General features: G+C 42.8%; 1 protein-coding gene across 2 annotated transcripts in view; it reads left to right on the top strand.

Annotated features, from left to right (window-relative positions):
- The window catches only part of EXOC4 (exocyst complex component 4), a 361,468-nt gene that overhangs the window by 21,047 nt on the left and 324,031 nt on the right, over positions 1-16,390 (top strand). For both annotated transcript variants that reach the window (XM_081879704.1, XM_081879705.1), the window contains exons 2-3: positions 3,776-3,965; positions 11,139-11,333. In XM_081879704.1, the coding sequence (XP_081735830.1) occupies positions 3,776-3,965; positions 11,139-11,333 (385 nt within the window). The remainder of the gene's footprint in view (positions 1-3,775; positions 3,966-11,138; positions 11,334-16,390) is intronic.

The following is a 16,390-nucleotide window of genomic DNA, read 5'->3' as shown; positions in this document are numbered from 1 at the left end:
CCATCCTGGCTAATAAAAGCAAGCCGGGAAGGGTTGGGCGATGGGCTCTGCGGGGTGGTGAATGCTTCCCTCTGTGAGGGAACATTCCCAGATCCGCTGAAAGAGGCGGTCATTAAACCGCTTCTTAAAAAACCATCTTTAGACCCGGCCAGTATGGCCAACTATCGCCCAGTCTCAAATCTTCCATTCTTGGGCAAGGTGATTGAGCGCGTGGTTGCTGAACAACTCCAGGCACGCCTGGAGGATGCGGACCATTTGGATCCCTTCCAATCGGGATTCAGGCCTCATCATGGGACTGAAACTGCCTTGGTCGCGCTGGTTGATGATCTCCGGCGAGCTAGGGACAAAGGTGAGAGTTGTTTCCTAGTTCTGCTGGATCTCTCAGCGGCCTTTGATACAATCGACCATAACATCCTTCTGGACCGTCTAGAGGGGCTGGGAGCTGGGGGCACTGTTATACAGTGGTTTCGCTCCTTCCTCCTGGGCCGTGTTCAGAAAGTGGTGGTGGGGGATGAGTGTTCAGACCCCTGGGCCCTCACTTGTGGGGTGCCTCAGGGTTCCGTCCTCTCCCCCATGCTTTTTAACATCTATATGAAGCCGCTGGGAGAGATCATCAGGGGGTTTGGACTGGGTGTCCATCAATATGCAGATGATACCCAGCTCTACCTCTCTTTCAAATCAGAACCAGTGAAGGCGGTGAAGGTCCTGTGTGAGTGCCTGGAGGCGGTTGGAGGATGGATGGCGGCTAATGGATTGAGGTTGAATCCTGACAAGACAGAAGTACTGTTTTTGGGGGACAGGGGGCGGGCTGGTTTGGAGGACTCCCTGGTCCTGAATAGGGTAACTGTGCCCCTGAAGGACCAGGTGCGCAGCCTGGGAGTCATTTTGGACTCACAGCTGTCCACGGAGGCGCAGGTCAATTCTGTATCCAGGGCAGCTGTCTACCAACTCCACCTGGTACGCAGGCTGAGACCCTACCTGCCCGCGGACTGTCTCGCCAGAGTGGTGCATGCTCTGGTTATCTCCCGCTTGGACTACTGCAATGCGCTCTACGTGGGGCTACCTTTGAAGGTGACTCGGAAACTACAACTAATCCAGAATGCGGCAGCTAGACTGGTGACTGGGGGCGGCCGCCGAGACCACATAACACCGGTCTTGAAAGACCTACATTGGCTCCCAGTACGTTTCCGAGCACAATTCAAAGTGCTGGTGTTGACCTCTAAAGCCCTAAACGGCCTCGGCCCAGTATACCTGAAGGAGCATCTCCAACCCCATCGTTCTGCCCGGACGCTGAGGTCCAGCGCCGAGGGGCTTCTGGCGGTTCCCTCATTGCAAGAAGCAAAGCTACAGGGAGCCAGGCAGAGGGCCTTCTCGGTAGTGGCGCCTGCCCTGTGGAATGCCCTCCCATCAGATGTCAAAGCGATAAAAAACTACCTGACATTCAGAAGACATCTTAAGGCAGCCCTGTTCAGGGAAGTTTTTAATCTGTGATATTTTAGTGTATTTTTGGTTTTTATGGAAGCCGCCCAGAGTGGCTGGGGAAACCCAGCCAGATGGGCGGGGTACAAATAATAAATCATCATCATTATTATTATGAGTGCTCACTGGAAGGACAGATCCTGATGCTGAGGCTCCAATACTTTGGCCACCTCATGAGAAGAGAAGACTCCCTGGAAAAGACCCTGATGTTGGGAAAGATGGAGGGCACAAGGAGAAGGGGACGACAGAGGACGAGATGGTGGGACAGGGTTCTCGAAGCTACCAACATGAGTTTGACCAACTGTGGGAGGCAGTGGAAGACAGGAGTGCCTGGTGTGCTCTGGTCCATGGGGTCACGAAGAGTCAGACATGACTAAACGACTAAACAACAACATCAACAGTAGCTAAACATTATTGACACTTTTTTCACAGCTTTTTTTACTTCCCATTTAAGTCTTGCTAAGACACAATAGATGATTATCCAGATGTGAGTGTCGTCCTTTCATGTGGTCAGCATTTAGTGGCATGAGTTAAGTAGTTATTTATATATGTTTCTTATATTCTTGGTATTTTTAATGTTCTAAGTTCTCTGATCAGTGCTTTCTTACGAATGTGATAGGTCCAAAGCCATCACTTTGGAAAAGAGGCTTGTGTACTTGAGTATTTCTGATTTGGGACTTATTAAGAAGGTCTTGCATTCTGCTCCCACTGTTCTTTCCAGTGTCTGTACTGAAAGCTTTTGGGCACACTTGAGAAATAATTTCCTTCCTGTTTTCTCAACCATATAATTATTATAGGCCCATTTCCATTTATTCTTCTGCAGATACTGTTACTTCCAGAAAAAGAGAGGACTTATTATTTGACTGTAATTCATTCTCACTTTCTCCTGTGCTTCTTCAGTGTGTCAGAGGTGAAATCTACACACATATAAAAAAACGTGAAAATGCTTTTAAAAAAACATTTCGAAAAATACATTGAATTTGCCATAGCTCACTTTTGCCATCTAGTGTCACATTTGTATATTGTAATTTACAACACGTTTAAAATGTTTTATTTGCAGCTGTATAACTGAGTCCCTAGTCTTAGGTGAGCATAGTTTTAGTTGTTTCAACAAGTTCAGAATTGAAAGGCAAATTGTGCAAGAGTGGAGAGCTATGTTGACCTTCAGTGATTTTCCTTTCAAACCACTTGACCTATTGCTCAAAACTATCTGAGCAGACCTTGAAAAGGAAATAGACAAACACTTTTGCTTCCACACATCGGCTATTGACAAGTCAGAAAGGTGAGAGCCAGGACTGTTCTGACATTCTATTAAAAAATAGTGGAAGAAAATTGTAGCTGTTTGGAATAGCTGAGACCTGCTGCCACTGCTAGTTCCAAAAGTTCGGGATCATAGTGAACTTTGGGGAGGGGAAAAATCATTATAGAGGTTTTGAAATAATGAGATTCAATTTGAAAAAAACAACAACCAGTGCAAGAGTCACTTAGGCACTTTGTATGTTGTTACATACAGTCAGTACCATGTAGGCAGCAAAAGCCTTCTGCTGTCTAGTCTTGTGACAAAATAAATATGCTGCCTATGTTCATTTTTTCTACTCAGAATCTATATTTGTTTTGAAAGTTCATGCCTAATAATTAAGCTGATAGGGACAGTCTTTAATGGTTTGAAACTAACCCGTATGGTAGCAACGAGACTGCTAGGGAGGAGCAGGCATGTGTGGGCTCTTAGCATTTGCAATATATTTCCACGTGACAAGAGAACACCTGTATCTGTAAAGGCCCCTAAAATTGTCTGATCAGCCCCACTTGCTCCAGAGCGAAAGTCTTTCTGCATGCTTGAATATAGGGTACAGATTCAGGTGTTCCTTTGTTCTCCCCTTTGTTTCCCCAGGATCTGATTATCTGTTGTACAATATGAACTCTTTCCTGGATATTGAGCCTTCCATTTCACATAATAGGCCTAATAAAACCCTGAAATCATGAGACGGAGTAGGATAAGAATGAATACATAAATCATAATAAGATGCACACAGGTGATGATGGTGGGAGGTCTTTTCAGATCCGACGAGTGCTGACCTCATTAGTCCTTTCGTACAATAGCTAATGAGGATTTTAAAGGACCTCTGGCTTATGCAGTGTGTGATGGTAGTGACAGGTCGTCTGCGTGCAGTTCTGTGATTTGAAAATAACATTCAGTGAATTATAAGGAACAATAAAGTAGTGGCAGCTTTCCAGGATGGAGGCCTTCTGTGTTGTGAAGCCATTTCTTCAATTGCTTTTTTTCTTCTTTTTTTAGGACTCTGTCCACCAGTGATGATGTTGAGGACAGGGAAAATGAGAAGGGTCGGCTGGAAGAAGCATACGAGAAGTGTGATCATGATTTGGATGAGCTGATTGTTCAGCACTACACTGAACTTACTACTGCCATCCGCACCTACCAGAGCATCACGGAGCGCATCACCAACTCACGCAACAAGATCAAGCAGGTGAAGGGCTTTTGCTTTGAGAAGCAAAAGAGAAAATGCTTCGTTTCTGCCAATATGCATTTGGTTTTTCCCCCACAGTGCAAGCCTGGATTTAATTTACTTACTTATTTACCTGCTGTTCTGTTTTTACAAGTAACCAGAGTTATATGCACTACACAAATCATGAAGCACTCCATTAATTATAGTGAAATCAACACAATTCCCTATTCAGTTCAGAGGTGAGTCCCAGTGCTTTGGTCTGCTTGCTTAAATAGGCTTGTAAAGCCCTAGAGATTCACCCACCAGACTGACCAGGCCTACCTTCCTGGGTCTGATATTATAAGTTGTCAGGTGCTGGAAAGTTTAAACCATGGGTAAACAGAAGAATAATTGAGGGCATGCTTGTAAATGTACTCCTGATTCTTCCTTTACATCCCTGGCTTGTGTTTTTATATTGTAAACAGCCTTGTGATCTTCAAATGAAAAGTGATATATAAATTTAATTAACAGCAGCAACAGCACATTTCCTTTTCAGCCATGGCTTGAACTCATAAGAAACTACATCTGCAAAGGAAGAATAGCAAGCACACTTAAGAGTAGTCTCCCAATTATTTTGGTAATGTCATGGTGAATCAAGTGATTGACATGTAGGCAGCTCTGCCCACTTGTCAAGGGAGCCAACAGGAAGAAGCGCAGGATCTGGCTTGCTAGACGGATTCTGTTATCCAGCACTGCAATAAAGCATCAGGAGCTGCTGAACATTGCTTCATGTGGCAAACTGCTGCTTATCTAGGACTAACTGTGCCCAGGCTGGACATCGGCTCCTCCTGGGTGGAAAGGAGTATAAGACTGGTTATTGTCTCAGTGGTGCTTTGCTTGAGTGATAAGATCTTGTGTTTTGATTTTGCTCTTCGTTCCTCATCCCTTGCCTGTTCTACTGGTTCTACTCTCTGTTCTTGATCCTGACTCTTGGCTTTTGTGGGTGTGGGCTGGTGGTGGAGGAGAAGCCAGAGAGCAGGAATTTCTTCCACCCACACAAGGAACATTTTGTCGCAGTGTGAAATTTTACACTCAGAAAACCAACCTAAACACAAAACTCAGCTCTAGAGTCAGTAGCAGGTCCAGTCCTTGAATAAAAACCCCAACAACAGCCTTCAGAGAGCAGAAAAGGCTTCTTGAACTTTTTTTTTGGGGGGGGGGGCAACAAACTAGTTTGGGCCGACTTTCCTTGGGAGAGAATTCCACAAAATAGGTGCTATGACAGGGAAGGCCCTCCCCCTTACCATTGCACATATTATTTGTGTGCAGAGCCTCTCCAGTGGATAATCACTGAACAAGGAATTTGAACTTCCTCTTTTCTTGCTAGTTGCTTGAAATACTTTGATGGTGTCTGAAGAAATTTTAGCTTGGTTATTGTTTCATAATTCATTTGAATTTGATGGTTAAGAATTATACTGAAAACATCAACATGGAACCGATCTGCTTATCACATGCATGTGTAAAAATTGGGCAGCATTTTCTAAAATAGTATTTCCTATAGACCAGTGAGTGGTGCTTATGTTGGCTTAAGAGTTGTCAGGTGGACTGTGGTTACTTAGTAGTGTGGGAAAGAGTCCGCACATATGTTGGAAGTTGCCCATTTCATCATTACCTTTTGTGTCTTGGGTTGAGCTTTGGGATTCATAAGACGGAGGGAACCATACCTTGGTGTGCGAGAAAATGTATTGCATCTTTAAACTTTTGGTTTTATTGCCTAACATTAATTTTAAAGGAGCAGAGTTAGCATTGTTTGGGAAAGATGTCTCATTGAGCTCATTGTCCAGTAGCACCTTAGAGACCAACTAATTTTGTTCTTGGTATAAGCTTTCGTGTGCACGCACACTTCTTCAGATAGACTTCAGATACATTTGTGTGAGTATGTGTTTAAGGTAAAAAAGGTAAAGGACCCCTGGACAGTTGAAGTCCAGTCAAAGGTGACTATGGGATTGTGGTGCTCATCTCACTTTCAGGCCAAGGGAGCCAGCATTTGTCCAAAGACAGCTTTCCGGGTCATGTGGCCAGCATGACTAAACCGCTTCTGGCACAACGGAACACCGTGACAGAAACCAGAACGCACAGAAATGCTGTTTACCTTCCTGCCGCAGTGGGAAGTTGATATGCATGTTTGTCCAAATAGTTCAGGAGGCCTGACTTTTCAGCTCAGGCACATTATCATCCAGCTCTTTAACAACATGGTGGTGGCTTCTAGAATTGTAGAATTACTTCTTCAGCCTCAATAGGGCTTGTGAATAAAAATGTGACACAACCTTGCTAAATAGTGATGGTAATATTTCTCCAGTCCTTCCTGGAAGCTTAGGGTGTCTGCATTTATATATATTTGCATCGGTTTCTGTGAACAAGGAATAGGATTGTGAGATTCTGCATCTGCTTGTGATTCCTGCCGAAAATCAATAAATATTGCAGAAAGCAGATGGATGGGTATATACAGGTGTGCAGAATGGAGTGAACCCTGTCTGGAAGCATAGGCATACATGGTGGAGTACCTGAGTAGGTAAAGGCTGGGCTGAGCATATTATGCATAGAATGGAATGTCCTGCTTCCCAGGCAGAGTGGAGGGCTACTTTCAAACTGGCAGTCTGTGAAGAGAAGGGCATCACTCCTCTGGAGACTGTGAATGGCAACCCTTTTGAACTTTCAAATTCATTTAGTATTTTCAAAGAGGAGTGAGGCTAGCCTGATCCCTTCCAGGGGTGGGAGTTCATTTCAGGGATTTATGTACAAAGCTCAGCTCTCTGTGAAGGCAGAGATCAATTACACGAAATTTGAAATAAACCATAGTCCAGGCTTACTCAATACAATTAAGCTCTGCACAGGTCAAAACCAAATGTATAGGTGTAGTGACCTTGAGATACCACCTTAAAATAACCACAGAGGATGAAGGACCTTTTGGTATTTACTGTTCCTGATTAGATTCAGTCAACATGTATTGAAGGAGCTTTCCTTTAACCTCTTGGGAAGTGACAGTCAGCATACTAGGTCTGATTTCTTTTCCTCCCTCCTTTTTCTTCCTGATTGCCCTGTTAAATTAGCAGTCTTACCGTTTTTGTGTCCCCTGTCTCGCCCTCACAGCTATAAGGTGACAGATTTTATAGACCTGGAGAGACTTCTTCCATCATAATATATACTTGATTCAGACTTTTTTTTTGTCTGCCTTTGTCCTTGGAGCGATTGGTTTGGGATTGAAAACAACTCTAATACAGCTTTTTCTTTCCTTTTGAATTTTCTTAGAATTGTACACTGCTTTATCACCCAAAGGTCATTGAGGCTTATTAATCTTTTCTTACATTATTAATTTGCTCATCAGCCTTGAGAGGTAGGTTAGTAGTTGTGTGTATGAGAGAGAGTTTCAAACCATGTCTCTAAGAGCTAACGGTTAATGCTTTGTTCAAAGCATTCTCTAGTCTAGCGTCTAAGTTTTAGAACCAGGGTGGGGGGAAATGATCTGTGAACTGGTTAAATTCAGTGCTTTTTTTCTGAGGGGACGCAGGTATACACAGACCCCTAAACATTTTGTGAATTTAAGTTTGGCCTCATTGAGGGGCAGTATTTCAATATGAGTAAGAAAATGAGAGTACCTCTAAACATTTTTTTTAAAGCACTGGTTAAATAGTTCAAAATATTGCCGTACTTTACTTTGCAATTATTATAACACCTGGCTTTCTTTTGAACAGAACTCAGCATTTTTTGCTTAGGGACATGATCCCTCAGATCACCAAGGGCAACATCTGAGAAAGCTTGTGTTCCTATTCAGAATTTTCTCTTACTAGGAACAAGGATGCAAATAGCACAACACTCAGTGGAGGCTGGGCTATTGGGGCATAGCTCTCTCAAGAAGAATGTCAAGCAATTTAAAAGAAAACATTTTCTCCAAAATCTCACAGCCACAAACTCTTTCCTACTCCACACACGTTTTAATACTACATTTAAGTCAGAGAAGCTCTGCGGACATTTTTGTGAACCTACTGGTCTGCACCACTTATACAGTCCTAATCCGAAAGTATAACTGTGACAAAGAGGTCCTTCCCTGGTTAGAAAAAATGATGTGGAATTTGAGCGTTGGGATAGTTAGCTTTCCAGTCCTTGTTGTGAGGGTTCCCTCTCCCTCCTGTTGTTATGAGGGCAATTTCAGCCTCTGTAGGGCTAAGTAGGGCTGCTTGAAGAGCAGTCCTCCCTGCCTTCTGAGCATTCTCAGAGTTATTTCCTTGAAGACCATACCTCCAAACATATCAAAGCACATTCTTTGTAGCTAGCCAGAAGAAGGGTGTGATTGCTATTTTAAGCAGCTTGTTTTTGATTAATATTTGTTAAGAGAACAATGGTGGCTGCTTTTCCTAGTCCACTTGATATCCCTCCACAGTTCCTAGTCCACTTTATATCCTTCCACACTTAACAAAAGGTTGGCCCCCACTTCTTTCAGCTTTATTTCCATAAATGAAGCCACAGTTTGTACACCACTCAAAACATTCAGTGCAGTTGTGTAATTGGCACCTGAGTCTTGATCGGCATTGGCTAAGGTGCAAAACTTTGAAGTCAGATTAGAAGAGTACTTCCTGAGCAGCTCTGAGGTTGATCTCTGGACCTATTTTCCCATTATGTGTTAGTATTGTGTGGGCATTTGGATTTAGCATTCTGTTACATGTATGGGGCTTGTATGATTGGTGCTATAGTGGCATCCAGGGGTAGGGAACCCATGGTCCTCTGGATGTTGCTGGATTATAATACCCATCACCCCTGACCATTAGCCATGTTAGGAGGGGTTGGCGGGAGTTGGAGTCCAACAACATCTAGTGGGAGATTACTCACCCTTCCTGTAAAATCCAGTAGCTGGAATCCAAATAACTACTTCAGGAGTGTTGAGTGGGATATGTGACTCCCAGTCCCAAGTGCGCTTTAGATAGCAGAGTCCTCTGGCTAACAACGATCTGGCTTTGCATGTTCCTGCAGTGTTAAAAGCAGCTGGGCATGTGGGATGGTTCACCTCTTGTGGGTATAAAACTAGTACTGTAGAGTAGTTCTCTGGAAGTAGTGTAGTTCTCTGGATCCTGGCCAATGCAAGCTAAAGCTCTGGCCTTTTGTTTTTATTGTTGGCCTTTTCCACTGAAAGCAAGCTACATTTTGCAGGCTTTCGTAGCAGCAGCAGCAGTGTGGAGGTGTACGAGATCAGATTCCCTTAAAACACATTTTTGTGCATCGACATGTCTCCATATTTGTGCTTCAACCTGTTTCATTTCCCGCCTACTGATAACAACCCCACTCGGGAGGTGTTGCTTGCTTGTCAGCCACCTGTTAAAGAGGGGGAAATCTGCATTCTATGCAAGACCAGAAGGGGGAGAACTGAAGTTTCTGAGTTAGAAGGAATTGGACATAATCCAACAAAAGTTAGGGAAATCAATTCCATTGCTTTCAGCTGGGCTTAGTAATAATTCTTACTGAGCTATGTACGTTGTGTTGCTGCTACTTAATTAATTTATAAGAACTCTGCTTCTGTTCTTAAGCAGCACATACACAACCAACCATAACAAAACAAATTCCTTCCAGTAGCACCTTAAAGACCAACTAAGTCAGTTCTTGGTATGAGCTTTCGTGTGCATGCACACTTCTTCTGAAGAAAGCTCATACCAAGAACTGACTTAGTTGGTCTTTAAGGTGCTACTGGAAGGAATTTGTTTTGTTTTGACTATGGCAGACCAACACGGCTACCTATCTGTAACTACAACCAACCATCTTTGCTGTTCACTGCTGTTTGTAAGAAAAAGTTTTTGTACCATGTTGGGGATATACCAATGTATTGCTGCTGCTTCCAGAAGTCAGTTGTCTGTATCTGTGTTTGGAGAGCACGAATTTGCAGAGAGATGTCTGGTGTTTACTGTATGTGTGTCTTAAATCCTTCCAATGAAAATTTGCTAAAGCATAAGCAAGAATGTGTCATAAAACTTTCTGTGCAGACTGGCTTTAGGGAGAAGGGTTGAGAGATCTGCATCTAAGGTTTGAGAGTTTTAGCATAATGTTTTTTTAACTGTTTCATTCTGGTTTTTGTAATTCAATTATGACCAGAAGCTTGCAGCCTCAGGCTATAAATTGATGTGTAGTTCATCACTTCTGCATCTCTACTCTTTTATTATTTTGTTTTCTTTCTCTCCTTCTTCGAAACCTTCCTCTGACCTCATTTTAGAAAGTTCGGTAACTTTGTTTTTCGAAATGGAAGCCATCTCCATTTTTCTGAAGAACTATCTAGCTAAATTCCTACCCATCATTTCTTAAAACTTCCTTGGTCCTTGGTCTACTGCCTTCTCAGGTCACTCTGAGCTTCTGTTTTCCTAGACTCCTGCTGCTTCAACTCCCCATTTCATCTGGACTTTGCCTGTTCTGCCTGTCTAGGACTGGAGGAACTTGGGCAATGATAACAAAAGGCTGCCCCGTCTCTCTGACGTAAGGGCAACTAAGCCAACCATTGGTTTCACCTTTCTCACCTAATCCATAATCGCTGGCAGTTTTTAATCCGTTGCTACCTACCCTGAACCTTCTTGGAACGGCAGGCTGTAGATTTGAAAAAAGTATCAGGTGTGTGTGTGTGTGTGTGTGTGTGTGTGTGTGTTTCCGTGTTTCCATGTTAGTCTACATTGCAGCATATCATGGTTTGGAGTGTGGAGGATGATGCGTAGATAATTCAAATTTGTAGTGGCAAGTCAACCTTGAGGGCCTTCATATACTTTACATGTGGGGCCTGAAAAATCATGTTGTAATGTGGAGTGCTCACGGCTAGCTTGAACTCTTTCCAGGATATTCCATTTCATTCACCCTCCCTCTTGGTTTTCTGTAGCGTGGACCACAAACTCAGTCAGTATTCCATGACCAATGGGCATGCTCAGTTACAAGGATGTTTTGGAGGATCTCCCCCCTGCTTGAGAGCCCCCCAATACCTTTTTGTACTTTTGCAAACTTTGGGGTCCCCCCAAGCCTGCTCATACCTCCCTCTTGTGCACATGGTGGTTCCTTTAGGGCTATATAAGGGCTGGACCGTAGAACCAAAATCTCTATTAACGTATATGTTAGAACTATGATTTGACATGGGCAGGCTTGCTCTAACCAGAAGTCTGTTGATTCACTTGAGCTGCTGTGGTGTATTTTTTCCAGGTCAAGGAGAATTTGCTTTCCTGCAAGATGCTTCTGCACTGCAAGCGGGATGAGCTGCGCAAGTTGTGGATTGAAGGCATTGAGCACAAGCACGTCTTGAATTTGCTGGATGAGATTGAGAACATCAAGCAAGTGCCCCAGAAGCTGCAGCAGTGCATGGCTAGCAAGCACTACCTCACAGCCACGGATATGCTGGTAAGAGGTGATAGCTGGTGCTTGACAGACAGCTGTCCGATAAGTGTCTGCTAGATTTGCTATCTGGGTCTGAGTAATTAGATCTGCCATTTACTCACCTACTGTATTGTTCTCTCTGCCTGTCTCATTTGCCCTCTTCTGTCACTCACTCCTTTTTTTTTATCTTCAGTCTATTAACCTCTTTGGTTGCTTTGAAAACTCTGCTGACTTTGACCCTGTGTCCTTAACCTTGATTCATGCCTTCTCAGCCCTTGGCTGCTGTTTCTGCTTTAAAAATTTCTATCTCACTTGTGTCCATATTCCAGGTGTCACTCTAATAGACTATTACAGACTTTTCCATTTTGTTACCTCTCACTTTGCCATAATTGTAATTTCAGAATGACTCTTCTTCTGCAGTTGCAGTGATCACATCTGCGTTGTCCCTGCATTGTCCTGCCTATTGCTTTCCTTGTTTGTCTCAAGATCCTCATTTGAACAGTATTTGCCTTTAACTCAGGATATTTTTAGGCAACAGGCTTTCTGTAATTATGTTCCCTCAGTGATATCATTAATGAGTATGGAAGAAGTCTAGTGTTATTGTAGGAAACTAGATTGTTGTGGTTGATCAGAAATCTGGTGCTTTCCATGGGCCATTGAGAAGTAAACCTTTTATTGATGATCCAGTTCCTCGGTGCTACAGGTATCCTTGTGAAAAGGGGGAAAGTAGTAATTTGAGTGCACAAATTTTTGCTCCCCTCTTTACTCAATTTGCCCCTCTGTGTTAACATCTCCTGTTTTCTCCTTGCATGATGCTCCCTTCCTCTGCTAAATTCACTTGCCCTGTCCTCCTAATTTTGTTTTCAAAGCATTCGAAAGAATATGATGCTGAAAGAATTAAACCTCTGCTTATCCCATATGTGTCAGTGCCTTATTAAAGATCATCTATCACTGCTGTTATGTGAATTTAAGTTGCACATGTCTGTTCAAAATTATGGCTGAAGAACTCTCAGCTTCCTGATAGAGAGCAGCAATAGCACTGTCAGCTTTCGACATATTGGAAAGCATCAGATAAATTATTTAATTTTGGGTTCTCCTTAAAAAACAGTTTTGAGGGTCATTCCAGCCATTTCATTTTGGAAATACTTTAAAAAATGTGCAGCTAATAATGCAATATGTGACTGCAACTGACACAGATTTGCAGACATTTGATCATAGTACACTGACCAGCGAACAGTGACTGGCTGAAGTCTTTGTTGAGGGTACCCTTGATGGCAAACCTGTGTAATATGTTAGATGGCCCTGAGGTGTTACTTGTGACCAGTCAACAATTGACATCTTCAGTTTACTCATTATTAAATAACACTTTTAATTTCCAAAGTTCCTTTTCAAATGTTGCTGTTTCCCTTCAACTATGAAGCTATTAAGATGTTGTGTTGCATCTCACAGTGAGACTGCTTAGGTGGAATGTAGATCTTCCATGTTCAAGTCCTGGTCTTAGTCCACAGTCATTAACTATTATGCATTTCGTAGCTATATATTGCCTTACCCCACATGTGCCCACTTAGCCACTTTGTTCTGCATAATTGGCACTGCTACATGTGCCACATGATAACAGCATTTGTAAGAACTCAATTGTTTAGTTACACTTTGGAACTCCCTGCCTATTCAGATCAAGCAGGCGTATTCACTGTACTCTTTTTGGCACCTGCTAAAAACATTCTTGTTTAGACATGCCTACCCAGATGCTTAGAAAGTTGCGGTAATTTTTAGTATGTTAATTTTTGTATGTTTTAAGGTACAGTTGTGATTCCTCCCCCTCAAGTTTATTGTTTTATCTTTTGGTAAACTCCATCGAGGCTTTTTATAATCGGGTGGTGAATAAATTTTATGAAATTTAAAAAATAAATAGCTCAGTCAGTAGAGCATGAGGCTCTTAATCTCAGGGTCGTGGATTCAAATTCCACGTGGGGCAAAATACACCTGAATTGCAGAGGGTTGGACTAGATGGCCCTTGTGGTCCCTTCCAATTCCACAATTCTATGATTCTATGATAAGTGAGGCAGACTTCAGACTGGTTTATCTCTTGGTGCTATAGTGGACTGACTTCTCTGATTTGTGGAAATGCTCTTGCTCTCTACTGACTCAGCAGTGTAGGCTTGCAACCCCTTTTTTCTGATAGCACAGATAATTTTTGCTGCATCAGTGTGTTAAATGCCTCTAGAGGAGAGCTCCTTGGCGTCAGCCTTCTTTAGCCTACCTCTGTCTCTACATTAGAAAGATGCGGTAATTGTGCTCTAGCTGTTGGGTAGTTCCATTCTCTTTCATTGTATGATCTGAGTGGTGTATAAAATAATTATTAAACTGTCAGGGATGCATAATGTTTCTTGTCCTTCGTCCTCAAGGTAAACAGCTGTTGGCTTATCAAAAGCCTAAAATGATCCAACAAAGACACTGATATCTCATGTGCTGAAATGGGAGAGCTGATAAATATTGTTGCCTGTAGCTCTGTGATATGTGCAGTCTAAATTAGACCTTTGCAGTCATTGTGTGGGCTTGATGCAAGCGCATTAATGGCATGATTTCTGGTTGCTGCATCACATTTCTGCAGTCTGTTCTTTGTATTCCACTCACATTAATTGAAGTAATTTTGCCACTGAAGCGTGTTTCCAACCTCTGCATTTAAATTGAAATTTTAATTCCCTTATTGTTTGGCAAAGACGTCTGAAGATGGCTTGTTACAGGTTTCATTATCACTCAAAACACTCCAGCTGGTTCTAATGTACAATGATTAATTCTGGAAAGACTTATTAATGTAAGAAAGGCAACCTTTTCCCAGAAGCAGGAGCATAGCAGCGAAGGTATTATGGTGACGGCTGGTGTTTATATGAAGCTAGATGAAGAAAAATATGCATTTGCTGCTGGCTTGTGACACCAGCTTAAAACTTATTGGGGAGATCTTTGCAGATTATCTGGGTATAGTTCTATGCATTTATAAATGAATGGACCCAGCAAAAATAATTTTGGAATTTTGAATGTCCTGTAGTTAGGCTGGAAAATAAATCCTGAAAAGACAAACTTGCTAACTATGAAACGTCATGTTTATGCTGGCATGCGGGGACAGGGACTCCATCTTTTATTACCTCAAGGAGGAGCAGAAATTATTGTTAGGTTCCTGGTGTTGGAGTTGGATGTGAATGGGGAGGCTGGAATTAGCTAGACCAGCCTATTCCTACCTCCTTACTTATTTTGTGTGCCCTACTCTCTGTTTGCACCCAATGTTCATGTGTGTGTGTGCATTCTTCTGCATATTGCTTGCATGAATCATCTTGGGCTGTTGTGTCTGTAACGACTTATCCATAGTGCATTCCCTCCCTGTAACACCTTGTGGCTTAGGATGCATTGATGGGGCTGTCTCATTCCAGGGCTTGTGTTGGGTTTTTTGTGCTGTATTTTGCCGCAGGGAAGCAAGAACAAAAAAGAATACTTGCTCAGGGCATGACTCTCAGCGGACTTGGAAGAGAAGAAAACATAAAGGCAGCTGGGGGTGGAGGAGAGGCATTACTGAGTAGGAAGTAGTGCTTCTGAAATGGGTTTGGGAGCTCTAGGGGAATAACAGATGGAATATGAATCAACAGTGTGATGCTTTGGATGAAAACCCAATCTTTTTTCCAGTTGCATCAATAGGAGTGATTTGTTTCCAAGCCAGTTTCTCACCCAACATCTTCAATCCGTAGTCAGTATGCATAATGAAGTACAGTGGTACCTCGGGTTGAGAACTTAATTCGTTCTGGAGGTCCGTTCTTAACCTGAAACTGTTCTTAACCTGAGGTACCACTTTAGCTAATGGGGCCTCCCGCTGCCGCCACACAATTTCTGTTCTCATCCTGAAGCAAAGTTCTTAACCTGAGGTACTATTTCTGGGTGAGCGGAGTCTGTAACCTGAAGTGTCTGTAACCCGAGGTACCACTGTATAGCAAGGGTAGTAAACATAGTGCCCTCCAGATGTTGTTGGACTCAGCAGCCCCAGCAGCATGACCAATGGTGAGGATTTGTAGTCCCAACAATATCCAGAGAGCACCATGTTTGCTGCCCCAGATATACAGGGAAATGTGTCATGCTCATGCATGCGCCCTGCCCATTGTGTGCATAGCAATGTATTTCTCTGTATGCATATAACCAATGTGCATAATCTATATTTTGCAAAATTGGGAGGGGGATGGATAGCATGGTTGCATGATGTTTTAAACACAGAAGTTCTCCTGTACCACCATGTATATAAAGTCTCCATAACTGGGTGGATCGGGCTAGAGACATCTAGGTGAGTTGGCTCCAGAACTTAGGAAGCGTTCATACTACTCCCTTCAATCTGGATAATATTTTCTTTGAAATCCTGTTTTGTGCAGCATAGTTGTAGAATGATAATTGCTGATCTGAAAGGATTCCAAGAGCAGCCAAGGTGATTAAAGGGTCTGAATCTTGTGTGGAGTTGCTAATGTAATCAGGGCTCTGACTATATATAAAAATAAAAGATTTGGTGTTACATTTACCCAAGAGAAGCTAGGTTTGATGGACTGAAAAACTAAGCAAGCCATCACATATTTTGCATAATTCTGCTGCTTTCGTTGAAGAGGGGCAAATAATCACTGCTGCATTTGGTTTCTGAATGATTCTGGCTGGTTCCTCAGCCTTCCTGTGTTGACTGTCATTGTTGTGGCTTTTTTTGCATCTGTACAAACAGCACATAGCTCTTTATTTCTGCATCTGAAGGTGAATAATAGCATTCAGAGTTCCCCTCTGAGTTAGATGTTTGCTTCTTGGACCAGAGCCTGCATTGCTGCCACCTTCTGTTCCGTTCTCAGAACTGAGCAGGTGGAGCCATCAGTTTTCTATTGCGTTCGATTGGAATGTGTTCAGCCAAAGATAATTTGTTCAGAACGGGAGCCTTGTTTGCAGTCAAATTAGCTCATTTCCTATTGTTGTGCTGACATGGCAGGCCCTGAAGCATAGCAGATTTTCCCACTGCACCTTTTTGTTGCTATATCTGAACCTTGGCTTCAGAGCCTACCTTATTAAGCTGC

This window comes from Podarcis erhardii, assembly GCF_964252035.2.
Source record: "Podarcis erhardii genome assembly, chromosome: 10".
NCBI classification, from domain to species: domain Eukaryota; kingdom Metazoa; phylum Chordata; class Lepidosauria; order Squamata; family Lacertidae; genus Podarcis; species Podarcis erhardii.
Note: the sequence above shows the minus strand (reverse complement) of the source record. Positions and strands in the feature narration are given on the sequence as shown.